At 51.9% G+C, this 12,500-nt stretch overlaps 2 protein-coding genes across 4 annotated transcripts in view; both read left to right on the plus strand.

Annotated features, from left to right (window-relative positions):
- The window catches only part of LOC310807530 (protein limb expression 1 homolog), a gene marked incomplete at both ends in the record, with an annotated part of 4,375 nt that extends 1,994 nt beyond the window's left edge, over positions 1 to 2,381 (plus strand). Inside the window, 4 exons of the mRNA XM_083674029.1 lie at positions 23 to 163; positions 258 to 353; positions 1,458 to 1,535; positions 1,626 to 2,381. Of these exons, the coding sequence (XP_083530155.1) occupies positions 23 to 163; positions 258 to 353; positions 1,458 to 1,535; positions 1,626 to 2,381 (1,071 nt within the window). The remainder of the gene's footprint in view (positions 1 to 22; positions 164 to 257; positions 354 to 1,457; positions 1,536 to 1,625) is intronic.
- Positions 2,382 to 3,711: 1,330 nt separating this feature from the next.
- The window catches only part of epg5 (ectopic P-granules autophagy protein 5 homolog (C. elegans)), a 20,347-nt gene continuing 11,558 nt past the window's right edge, over positions 3,712 to 12,500 (plus strand). For all 3 annotated transcript variants that reach the window (XR_014554299.1, XM_083673156.1, XM_083673157.1), the window contains exons 1-23: positions 3,712 to 3,998; positions 4,206 to 4,835; positions 4,966 to 5,226; positions 5,372 to 5,570; positions 5,688 to 5,824; positions 5,987 to 6,091; positions 6,392 to 6,465; positions 6,546 to 6,654; positions 7,149 to 7,263; positions 7,394 to 7,544; positions 7,913 to 8,074; positions 8,336 to 8,493; positions 8,810 to 8,961; positions 9,399 to 9,539; positions 9,638 to 9,799; positions 9,922 to 10,044; positions 10,300 to 10,562; positions 10,755 to 10,895; positions 11,270 to 11,414; positions 11,562 to 11,759; positions 11,861 to 11,968; positions 12,091 to 12,213; positions 12,384 to 12,500. The exon at positions 12,384 to 12,500 is cut by the window's right edge and continues 50 nt beyond it. Coding sequence is in view for 2 of the 3 variants with exons in the window: in XM_083673156.1 (XP_083529282.1) it covers positions 3,945 to 3,998; positions 4,206 to 4,835; positions 4,966 to 5,226; positions 5,372 to 5,570; positions 5,688 to 5,824; positions 5,987 to 6,091; positions 6,392 to 6,465; positions 6,546 to 6,654; positions 7,149 to 7,263; positions 7,394 to 7,544; positions 7,913 to 8,074; positions 8,336 to 8,493; positions 8,810 to 8,961; positions 9,399 to 9,539; positions 9,638 to 9,799; positions 9,922 to 10,044; positions 10,300 to 10,562; positions 10,755 to 10,895; positions 11,270 to 11,414; positions 11,562 to 11,759; positions 11,861 to 11,968; positions 12,091 to 12,213; positions 12,384 to 12,500 (3,828 nt within the window). In the remaining variant the exon portion in view is untranslated. The remainder of the gene's footprint in view (positions 3,999 to 4,205; positions 4,836 to 4,965; positions 5,227 to 5,371; positions 5,571 to 5,687; positions 5,825 to 5,986; positions 6,092 to 6,391; positions 6,466 to 6,545; positions 6,655 to 7,148; positions 7,264 to 7,393; positions 7,545 to 7,912; positions 8,075 to 8,335; positions 8,494 to 8,809; positions 8,962 to 9,398; positions 9,540 to 9,637; positions 9,800 to 9,921; positions 10,045 to 10,299; positions 10,563 to 10,754; positions 10,896 to 11,269; positions 11,415 to 11,561; positions 11,760 to 11,860; positions 11,969 to 12,090; positions 12,214 to 12,383) is intronic.

A 12,500-nucleotide genomic window follows, 5' to 3' on the forward strand; every position in this document is an offset into this window, starting at 1 on the left:
TCTCCCCTCTCTCTCTTTGGAGGTGTGTGAGACTCAGGCCGAGGCCCGTAGGGATGCAGCCCGTGTTGCTCTGATGAACTCTCTGGTTAATGAGCTGCCTTCTCGATGCATCACCCCACAGTTCATCACTCACAGCCTGCAGGAGGCGGCCCTGGCCAGCCACGTGAGTCACCACCATCAGAGCCCAATTATACACTTTGACGTTCTGTTATGTCACGTTATCCTGTGTGAGTGAGGAGGTTTCGTTCTGTGTCCAGGTCTCTATGGAGGACACGTCTGACCCCAGCACAAGCATAGGAGCCTACAGCCTCCTGCTACAGACATACACAGGCAGGACCATGCTGGAGTTTCGGGTAAAAAGCAGACAACAAAATAGTCAGTAGCTGAGATGTATTAGACACACAATGGCGTTGTCTGTTTCTTCTCCTTTGCTCTACAAACACACGTCTCAGGATAATCACTCCCACCTTTCACTGCCTCTCATTCTAAGTGCCTTGGCGTCTAACGTGGTGTAGGATATCAAGACGGACTGCTGCCTGAGACAATTAGTGTTTAAAACCTCCTTGTTCCTCCTTCCTGTGTAAACAGGCAGACGTCTGCTGCAGTGCATTCAGAGAGGGTCATTACCAGGAGGAAATGACTTCATTATCATTCCCTCTAAAGCATGACATGTACATGGAGATGTTCCAACACACACATACATTCATACCACGCACACACACACATGCGCACACACACACACACACACACACACACACACACACACACACACACACACATACACAGAGGGCATCTTTCCTGGCTGCAGGCATAACACACATCCGACAGACAGACAGGCAGCCAGGCAGTCAGACAGACAGACAGACAGGCAGGCAGGCAGGCAGGCAGGCAGGCAGACAGACAGGCAGGCAGGCAGACAGACAGACAGACAGACAGACAGACAGACAGACAGACAGGCAGGCAGACAGACAGACAGACAGGCAGGCAGACAGGCAGACAGACAGACTACAGTACCAGAGAAACATGAACCCCAAAGCTGCTACATCACAGTTGCTCCATCTGTGTCTGTTAAGTTCATCAACTAGACTAGACACTCATAACACTGCCCACTCCAGCCTTGATCACAGACTCAGCAGAAGATTTACTTTAGCATTTCAAACTTACTTGCAGTTTGGTTATAGATTGGACAAATATTCAGATAATTTATATTTATTAATAGAAGAGTTTCACAGATCATTACTCATCGCAAAGCACAAACAGAATCTCAGATGGAATCACTCTTTTTTGCAAAGGATTTATCCTTAATTTCAGTCACTATCTCCCTCTTTCTCTTTTCTCTCTCTCTCTCTCTCTCTCTTCCTCTCTCTCTCTCTCTCTCTCTCTCTCTCTCTCTCTCTCTCTCTCTCTCTCTCTTCCTCTCTCTCTCTCTCTCCCTCTCTCTCTCCCCCTCTCTGTAGGAGATGATGACAGTGTTTCAGTTGTTGCATTGGAATGGGACCTTGAAGGCTCTGAGAGAGAGGCAGTGTTCTCGACAGGTAAGATGAATGTAGGTGTTTACAGGAATGTATGAATGCACTACAAAATCTTTACTCATCATGATTTGTTTTCGGCCCCTCCCTCCTCAGAGTGTGATTGGTTATTACTTGCGACGGGGACTCGATGCAGGTTTGCGCAGCAGCATGGCTCTGGATTGGCTGGAACGGGAGCAACAATCGCCAGGGCAACTGGGGGTGGAGCTGCAGGCAGCACAGAGGGAGCTGGGCGTGGCCAGGAGCCGTGGCAACGAGCTCCGCTTCTACAAGGAGAAAACAGAGATCCTCAGACTGGCACTGAGCCACACAAACACACCCCAACCGCCCGATTCACCCAGCCTGGCACTGAGCCACACAAACACACCCCAACCGCCCGATTCACCCAGCCTGGCACTGAGCCACACAAACACACCCCAACCGCCCGATTCACCCAGCCTGGCACAGGGTCACACAAACACACCCCAACCGCCCGATTCACCCAGCCTGGCACTGAGTCACGCAAACACACCCCAACCGCCCGATTCACCCAGCCTGGCACTGAGTCACGCAAACACACCCCAACCGCCCGATTCACCCAGCCTGGCACTGAGTCACGCAAACACACCCCAACCGCCCGATTCACCCAGCCTGGCACAGGGTCACGCAAACACACCCCAACCGCCCGATTCACCCAGCCTGGCACAGGGTCACACAAACACACCCCAACCCCCTGAATCGCATACACAACCAGGACCAAAACCCATCACACCAGTGGCACTGCCAGGACACTCTGACCCAGCCAACCGCACCGAGCAGCCCTTAACCAGCCCTGCACAGAGACACCCGGGCCAGAGGCCAAAGATCAACTGAATGATGATCAGAAACCCTGGAGACTCAGATATGACACCTGGATGCCAGACCTGAGACCAGGGAAGCTTTGTCGTGTGTTGTGTTGATGGAGACAGAAGGATAAGGCTTTCACTAGCAACACTGTGCTTGCAGGGGGAACTCAGGGCCGCCAGCGGTTCAAGGGTGACAGAACGGTCACAGAGGCCTCCTACAGGGAGGGGTCACCATCATGTGAGAGGAGCTGAGGTGATCCTGTCCTGCCTGACTTCAACATCACACACAGAACTCTTTCACATACTCTGTTTATCTCAGAGCAAATGTCACATCAGATGATCTTGTTAGGGCAGGCAAAGCACTGAAGGCGCTGATGAACTTCTAAAGGGAATGTGTTGAGAATTATGAATTCAGTCATTGTAGGCTATGTACCAGTACATTCGTCAATAAATGTTTTGCATTTCTGTGTTTATTACATGTGATGGAAGTAAAATAAACCACCCAAAACTCTGGATAGATGAGACAAGGGCTTTATTCTGAGAAAAATCTTATGATCCTCCCATGAGTATCAAAGTCTAGAGGGACACACCACAGTCACAGAACGAGACGACACATGAACCATTAACAACAGAAGCACACGGTGTGGCGGCCAGACAGACTATAGTGTCACTCGAAAGATTTAGCATTTCGTTAAATGGCTGTGAATACTCTCTTAGACCACGACCTTCATGCAATAACGAGTTAAGAGACCTGTGTCTTCAATAATAATAACATATTTCACCTCACAATATAATAAGATCATTTTATAAGTGTATCGATTCATCGTGGACGTGCGGTGGGGCCCCTCTCGGGCTCCGTAGAGAGGTGGAGCAGTCACGTGATCCAGTATTGCGATAACACTTTCAGGAACAAAACAAACGACAGCTGATCGCAGGAACGCTCATCTGGAGCCTAACGTCCTTTAGATGTGATCAAATATATCGTTTTACTAAGGTCGGTGAAGCTGTCAACACTTATGAATGAGTATTTAGTATTCATCGTGTAAATTGTGCGTTACGTTTTCTTGCGTAGTGTCTAGCGCGTCGGGCTAACGCGACGTTAGTCGCACTTCTCTGGTCGCGTCGTGTTGTCAGAGAGAAGCAGGACAGTCCGTCACAGAGGCTGCTCTGCTTTAACAGCCAGACTACAACACTGACTAGTCTGTCTGTTTGTCGTCGAGGCTCGCTGTCTGTGCCCCTGTGTGCCACCAGGGATCCTGCCACCCGGGAACCTGCCACCCGGGAACCTGCCACCCGCCCAGCTCCGTCACCGCTGCTGGCTGAGAGACGAGGACGCTTCCAAAACTCACTCTGAACATAATCCTTTTGAGCCAGATAGACCCCAGGCCAAAGAGCAACACGTGAGTCAGTTAGTCATCACAGGATTGTTATTGACCCTGTTTGAAAAGCTAATGAGAGATTAGAAAATAATCACCCCTCTGTGGAGATACAGAGGGGTGCTTTACTTCTGTCCCATTGACCAACCCTTCTGTGGATGTAAGTCTGTGATCTGAGGAGTGGGGAGGGAAGGAATGAGAACAGCAGTCCAGAGATGGAGGCTGTTAGACCCAAGAAGACCAAGTCCAAGACCAGCGGGAGGTCCCAGGTAAACACACCTGTTCCTGCTACAGAGGGTCCTGTCTGAGCACCTGTCACCTGATCCTACATTGTTGTTTCCATGTTGATCTATGTAGTCCAAGTCAAGGCTTGTTTTTTGGACCAGAAAAAAAACACCCTCCTATTTCTTATTCTGTTGTTGTGTTACCAAAGCGTCTTTCTAATATAGATGATCTCTAATGTCCCCCCCCAACAGGACAGGAAGCAGAAGCAGGCAGAGGGAGAGAAGAGGGCCACAGCACCCCCCGTTGTCTGCAATGAGGAATCCACTGCTGCCCCTCCCAGCGCTGAGTTCACAGACATCCCCCTCAGTCTGCCCTGCCAGAGCCCAGAGCAACAGCAGGATCTGACTCAGCATCCAGAGACAACAGAGGCATTATCATCCTCAACACAGACATTACCACATCCCTCAGAGCCATTACCAACTCCTACATCACAGACCTTATCATCCTCAATATTACCATCAATATTACCACGGGAGAAGGATGAGGAGAGGGGTGATGTGGGGGCTGAGCTCAGAGCTGCGCCAGAGAGCACTGAGGTGGGGAGAGAGCCCCCCCAGACCCTTGTACAGCCCTCCATCACCATGCCTGAGAAACCACTAGCACCCAGCGCCCCTGCCCTCTACCCCTCCCTCCCTAAACTGGAGGAGAGCCCCCTGATGCAGATCCGCGGGGAGGCTCTGAGGGCCTGTGGGACGAGGGGCCCTGCTGTGCTGGCTCTAGCAGAGCAGGACACGTCTCCCCCCAGCCTGGAGCTGGCTGCATCTGTAGGCCCGAGGACCAGACTCTACCCTGAACTACCCCAGCCTACCCCAGAGCTGCAGGTAACCACACACACGCACACACACACTGATCACGTCATGGATTCACAACAATAGAAATGTTTTCCAGGCTGCTAAAGGAGGGTTTAAAACAGTTAAAGTTCCTCCTCTCTGTTGTGTTTCCTTCCTGCAGGCATTCTCACTGGAGCAGCTGAGTGTGTGGGAGTCGGGTGGGGGTGTGTGTGTGTGGGCCGAGGGTGTGGAGGTGTGTGCAGCCCGGTTCTGTGCACTGGCCCGGCAGGAGAGCCATGAGCTGACGGAGCTGCTGCAGAACTACTGGCGCTGCCGCCGACAGCTGACCCAGTCACACACACAGCTCCACACACACACATCCGACTGCAAGAGCACGCAGAACCGCCTCTGGAGCTTCAGGGACGAACAGCTCACTCTACAGGTGGGGGGTGGGGGTGGGTGGGGGGGGAGGATGTTGGTACATTCACAAGAGTTTACTACAAAAGACTAGATGCTCAACATTCTACATCACTTCTCTCTCTCTCTCTCTCTCTCTCTCTCTGTCTCTCCATCCCCTCCTCTCTCAGGGTGTGTGTGCAGAGCAGTCAAAGGTGTGTGGGTACCACCGTTTCCAGCAGGCTGACTTTAGTGAGTGTGTGTTGGGGGAGCTGAAGAGGCTGTTTGAGGCCCGCACTGAGCTCCTTCACCAGAAGGTGGCGCTGCACGCCTACACCGCCCTGCTCTCACGCCTGCAGGTGGAGTCATACCTGCACCGCCTGTTACAAGGTGAGAAATACATGCTCAGACATATTTCACCCTTTTCATTTCATATTGACATTATCCACATGGCAGGACATGTTGTCTGTTTTGCGTTAGTAGATGTGTGTGTGTGTGTGTTCTCAGAGTGTTCCGGCAGCCAGAACCGGCCCTGCTCGCTCCAGCCCCTGAAAGAGGCCATCAGTGTTCTGTTCAGCTTCACCCGACGTGTCCTGGATGACACACAGTTCCAGACAGACATCCACCACTGGCTGCAGAGACTGGTACACACACACACACACACACACACACACACACACACACCTCAACCCATGCAGACAAATGGCAAACAAATCCATCAACCCAGGCTGTGATGATAATGGATGAATACAGAGACAAACAGTAGCTCATGTGTTGTTTGATGCAGTTCTCATCCTCATCCCCAGGTGGCGGTGTTACTGCGCATGGCCTCAGGAGAGCACCTCTACCTGCTGAACCATCTGCTGTGCTGTTCTGCAGGGGTGGGCAAGTGGGCTGCACCCTTCCTCCAGGTGAGGCACGCCCCTCTCTCTGGATTGGATGGTCTTCAAGCTGTCATTTAATGCTCTGTTTGGTGAAGTTGATCATTTCTATATGAAATAGTTTATGCAGAAGGACTTGTTGCATATTTGCTAGTTAGCATATTTGGCTATCAGTAGCATCACCATCAGAGGAAATGCTCTGGCAAGAGGCATGTCTAACACATGGTGTGTGTGTGTGTGTGTGTGTGTGTGTGTGTGTGTGTGTGTGTGTGTGTGTGTGTGTGTGTGTGTGTGTGTGTGTGTGTGTGTGTGTGTGTGTGTGTGTTTCAGATCCAGGTTTTGGGGAACTCTTCTGGGGTGCATCACTTCATGCAGGCTCTCGCCATCCTCATGTCTCCTGCCAGGTGAGGAGAGACCCCATGCCCACCCTGACCCCTAAACCGTGACCTTTCACCCTGACCTCTAACCTGCTTCCCCTCTGCAGGCACCGTGCTGAGTTCCTGAGCCACATGAAGCCATGTGAGAGTGAGACCTCTGCGGCCTCCAGCCCTGCGTCTGGGAACTGGACCCTGGTGGACGAGGGAGGAGAGGAGGTAACCCTGTTTCACTGCTGGAGGAAGGGGGTCTGAAGTGTCGGTCCCTCCTAAAGATCCCCCACTAACCCCTGAACACGTTTCTTCTAGCACTGTGACTGCCTATGGCCCTAACCCCTGACCCTGGTCTGAGCATTGATTCATTTATCTTATGATGACTGATGGATAGATGATTCACTTACTTAAATAAATGTATTTGTTGTTTATGCTTTGGATAAAGGCGTCTGCTAAATGCCATAAATGTACAAATGTAAAATGTGAATGTTGGTTTGTCTGAGGCGATGTGTGTCTGTTAGGTTTATTATTTTCTAAATAGTGCAATAAAATAGTATTCATAAAAGAAACAAATGTAGGTTTGTGCTAGTGTTAGTAAAGTAAATCTGTGTGTGTGTGTGTGTGTGTGTGTGTGTGTGTGTGTGTGTGTGTGTGTGTGTGTGTGTGTGTGTGTGTGTGTGTGTGTGTGTGTGTGTGTGTGTGTGTGTGTGTGTGTGTAGGACGAGGACCCAGACAGCAGCTGGCTCTTGCTGTGTGAGGAGGACCTCATCTCCCTGCTGTCCCAGTTCCCCTTCCAGCAGCTCTACACACACATGCTGGGGATGAGCAAGCAAGGTGTGTGTGTGACTGTATGGGTCAAGGTTACATTGTGTGTAAGGCGTAAATGATTCTTCCTCTGCCATAATAAGTAATGTATGTGTGTATGTGTGTGTATGTGTGTGTGTGTGTGTGTGTGTGTGTCCAGGTGTGTATGAGCCCCAGGCCTGTTCCAGTCAGAAGATGATGCGTGTGTTTGCGTTCGCCTCCTCCGTGGTTGAACTCCTGGCTGTGGGTCTGCACACCTACAACAGAGCCCGCTACCGCCAGCTGGTCAAACGCTTAGGACACACCATACGGTCAGTACACACACACACACACACACACACACACACACACACACCTACAACAGAGCCCGCTACCGCCAGCTGGTCAAACGCTTAGGACACACCATACGGTCAGTACACACACACACACACACACACACACACACACACCTACAACAGAGCCCGCTACCGCCAGCTGGTCAAACGCTTAGGACACGCCATACGGTCAGTACTCACACACACACACACACACACTCACACACATACACATACTCTCACACACACTGTCATACACACACACTCACACTCACACTCCGAGGACAAAGACAGAGGCTTTTCTAGGTGTGTAGATGTGTGTTTGTTGCATTAGTGACCCTTCCCCTCCTGTGCGCCTCCTGCAGGATGACGGTGTGTTACGTCAGTGACCACTGGGCCCAGTACGTGAGTGTTGCTGGTTCTGCCCAGCCCAGTACACACACACACTCCCTCTCTCTGGAGAAGCTCCAACTGGAATACGACCACCTGTTCCTCAGGGCTGTCCTCCATGTCCTCAGAAACAAGAGGTGAGAGGAGATCTGAACATCTGAACATCTGAACGAAACATTCCTCAGGCTTTGTGCTGCAGGACATTATTTACAATTTTCAAACTGAAACATTGATTCTCGGCATGCATTTTTTAGGAATATAAATGTGTGTGTGTGTGTGTGTGTGTGTGTGTGTGTGTGTGTGTGTGTGTGTGTGTGTGTGTGTGTGTGTGTGTGTGTGTGTGTGTGTGTGTGTGTGTGTGTGTGTGTGTGTGTGTGTGTGTGTGTTCTCTCTCTCAGGTTGGGTATCTGGTTGTTCATGTCTGAGATGCCTTACGGGACCCTGTCCAGCTCCATGTTGTGGAGAGTTCTCTATGTGATGCAGTCTGTTGAGACAGCAGGACTGGACACACTCAACACCACAGACAACACACACACCTGCCTGCAGGCCCTCAGAGGTACACACACACACCCCTATCCCAGGAACAACCTACAATCCTCAACAGTGCAGGGTTGTTATAAAATGTATTTTAATTCTAAAGTTTAACATAAGAGAACACAATATGTGATGGAATGAAACAAATGTTCAGCTGTACACAAGTGATTTAATATCCCACATCCAGTACACCCATTCTGCCCGGCCTCGGGGGTCCCTGCCCGGCCTCGGGGGTCCCTGCACGGCCTCGGGGGTCCCTGCCCGGCCTCGGGGGTCCCTGCCCGGCCTCGGGGGTCCCTCCTCTCTCCTCCTGACTGATTAATCCTGCTGTATTCCAGACTCGGAGCACCAGCGGAGGTTTGAGGGCTGGCTCTGTGAGGTCAACAGCTCCGACGGGATCTCTCTCCTCACGGCCCTCGCCCACATGGCCACGCCCACTCATCGCTCTGACCCCGCTTTCGTCACCACCATCGCCCTGCTCATCTACCAGGTACGTCCTGCTCATCTACCAGGTACGCCCTGCTCCTCTACCAGGTACGTGCTGCTCCTCTACCAGGTACGCCCTGCTCCTCTACCAGGTACGTCCTGCTCCTCTACCAGGTACGTCCTGCTCCTCTACCAGGTACGACCTGCTCCTCTACCGGGTACGTCCTGCTCCTCTACCAGGTACGTCCTGCTCCTCTACCAGGTACGTCCTGCTCCTCTACCAGGTACGCCCTGCTCCTCTACCAGGTACGTCCTGCTCCTCTACCAGGTACGTCCTGCTCCTCTACCAGGTACGGACCAGGAGGACGGACTGATATGAGGGAGCGAGAAGAAGACCTTTCAAACTTTGTGCTGTTGTTGTTTTTTTTATTTGCTTATGTTCATTAATCCCCCCCCCACTCTACTCTCCCCCCCCCCCACACTCCCCCACTCCCCGTTCAGGTGTCCTATGTCAGTGTGTCTACGAGGGAGACCTACTCCAAGGTGGGACGGGAGCTGCTGGCTGCCATAGCAACGGCCCATCCTTACATCATCTCTGTTCTGCTGGAGAGACTGAGAGAGACCATAGAGACAGTCGGCATGGTAGGGTGTGTGTGTGTGTGTGTGTGTGTGTGTGTGTGTGTAGGGGGGGGGTGGTATTTTGTACCTGAGTCAGTGACTTAAGTCTTTCTGTGTGTTAGGTGGCGCTGTACCTGTGTAAGGAGCTGCCCCTGTGTCTGTGGCGGCCCAGGCCAGAGGAGGTGTGTGTGATCGGGGCCTGGCTGCTCCAACACCCCCTCTCTGCTGTGGAGAACCGACTGGCCTGCGTGGTTCTGGAGGGACTGGACTGGGGCTACGCACAGGTACTACAGTACACACACACACACACACACGCTCTCTCTCTCTCTCTCTCTCTCTCTCTCTCCCTCTCACGTGCACCCTGAGGCACCCTGGTCTGAGTGTGAGTGTGTGTTGTGTCCTCCAGGACGGGACCCTGGCCCTGTCCCCCTCCCTCCACACTGAAGTGGCCCTGCTGGTGGCCGAAGCCTATCAGAAATATCTCACAGACAAACCCTACAGTGGTCTTATCTCAGAGGGAATCAAACAGGTAACACACACACACACACACATACACACACACTCATATCAAACAGTTATTTGAAACTGGACCTCTCTCTCAAGTTTCAAGTTTATTCTTGTCTCTCTCTCTCTGTCTCTCTCTCTCTCTCTCTCTCTGTCTCTCTCTCTCTCTGTCTCTCTCTCTCTCTCTCTCTCTCTGTCTCTCTCTCTCTGTCTCTCTCTCTGTCTCTCTCTCTCTCTCTGTCTCTCTCTCTCTCTCTCTCTCTCTCTCTCTCTCTCTCAGGTGTCTTACCTGGCCAGTGTTCTGCGTCTGGGCGTGTCTCCCGAGGCTTCCTTCAGCCACTGGGCGTGGCAACTGTTGCTACGGCTGAAGCTGCATGGCAACGCCCGGAACCCTCAGGCAGCCTGGTCCGCCCCTGGCTCCGCCTCTCACCCCTCCCCTGAGCTCACGCACGCTCCCAGCATGCACTCTGTCCTCAGAGCTGTGAAGGCGGGCATTCCAATTGGCTGCTACCTGACCATCGCCATGACCACTGTAGGACACAGGTCTGCTTACACACACACGCACACACACACACACACACACACACACACACACACACACACACTCACACACCTCTGGACCCTTGAAATAGTGTCTCCTTTGATGCACAGTGTTTTAGTTGAGTCTAAAGCGTTCATTTGACTACATCTGTGTGAATGTTGGCGTGTGGTGTTCCTCTCTGCCTGTCTGTTCAGTCTGGAGCACTTCTGTACTGAAGGAGTGGATTTGTTGAAGAGTCTGATTCAGTCTCGTCACCTGAGAGCAGCTGTACACCTACTGGACAACATCCTGCCCCCTACATACCCCCTCAGCTTCTACCTGCTGAAGAACGCCCAGTAAGCTACACACTACACACTACACACTACCCTAACCCCCTACATACCCCCTCAACTTCTACCAGCTTCTAACACCTATTCTACGAACCATACCATACACAATCCCCCCACCTCTCCCCTCACTCATCTCTCTCTCTCTCTCTCTCTTCTGTCTCTCTCTCTCTCTCTCTCTCTCTGTGTAAATAAAAAAATAAAATAATTGTTTCCTTCTTCTAGCATTGTGACTGCCTATGGCCCCTGGTCTGAGCATTGATTACTTTATCTTATGATGACTGATGGATAGATGATTCACTTACTTAAACCAATGTATTTGTTGTAAGACGTTGTGGATAAAGGCGTCTGCTAAATGTGAATGTCTTCTGTCTCTTCCCCAGATTTGTCAGCTGTGTTCAGTTGTTCCTCCAGTGTGACAGTGTGTGTCCTCAGGGTGTAACGCAGCAGGTCACCCACCGGGTGGCGCCGCTCCTCACCGGAGCCGTCTACGGAGACAACGTCCGCCTGCTCAACAGCGTCATACAGGTACAAACAGACACACACACACACACACAATGATGCTGAGCTTAGAATTGTATAATGTTACTGTGCCAGATTAGTCCAGGGCTAAGAAACTAGTTAGGCTAGTTATTGCGTTAATGAGTGTGTCCACTGTGTCTGTTTCTCTTTTAGACTCACGTGATGGAGAGTTCTGGGCCAGGCCGTGTTGGTGCTGGGGCGGTTCTGGAGTTCTGGGTGGGGATCCTAACCCAGCAGAACCTGTGGTACCGGGACCGAACAGTTCTGTTCCTCATGGACCAGATCTGCCGGGCCGCCTTCACACACCACCAGGAGGAGTGTGTACAGAAACTACTGTACCAGCTGCACAAGGTACACACATACACACACACAGTCAATCCTGTAACTACAGTATTTTTGTGGGTACTGTCCTGGGGTTTCTACAGTGCTCTCTGTGTCTGCCCCTCCTGTAGAACGCCCTAGGTTACCATGGAGACCGGGGATTGCTCTCCTCTCTGGTTGGATGGATTGCTGGAAATGCCACACCCTCCTTTATAGAGGGCCAATCCATGAGTGGAGAGGTGAGAGAGAGCCCACATGACTGGTTCTGTTCTGGAGCGTTGGGTTTGTTCTCAGTTGTGTTGTTTATTATTGATGGATGGTGTGTGTGCGTGTGCGTGTGCGTGTGTGTGTGTGCGTGCAGGTGTGGTTCGCCTGGCTGGTGCTGAACATGGAGAGGATGTTTGAAGAGGATTCTCAGCTGCGTCGTTGTGTGGAGCACGAGCTCCTCTCAGACCCCAACCTCACTCCGGACCAAGCACTAAAGGTACACACACACACACACACACACACTTTGACTCCAACTGCTCACCTGACCACACCTATATGGTCCACCACAAAACCAAAAATGTTATTAAACTGGCATACTACCTTATTTTGATTGTGTGTGTGTGTGTGTGTGTGTGTCCTCGTGTCCTCGTGTCCTCGGTGAGCCAGAAGGGCCAGCAGCGCCTCAAGCTGCCCGTAGCTCCGTCTCTCCAGAGGCTGCAGGTGTACCGCTGGGCGTGGCAGGCCTTAGCCACACCCCCTGACCACCCCATCCTCCCCCTGGTC

This window comes from Argentina silus, assembly GCF_951799395.1.
Source record: "Argentina silus genome assembly, chromosome: 7".
In the NCBI taxonomy this organism is placed as follows: Eukaryota; Metazoa; Chordata; class Actinopteri; order Argentiniformes; family Argentinidae; genus Argentina; species Argentina silus.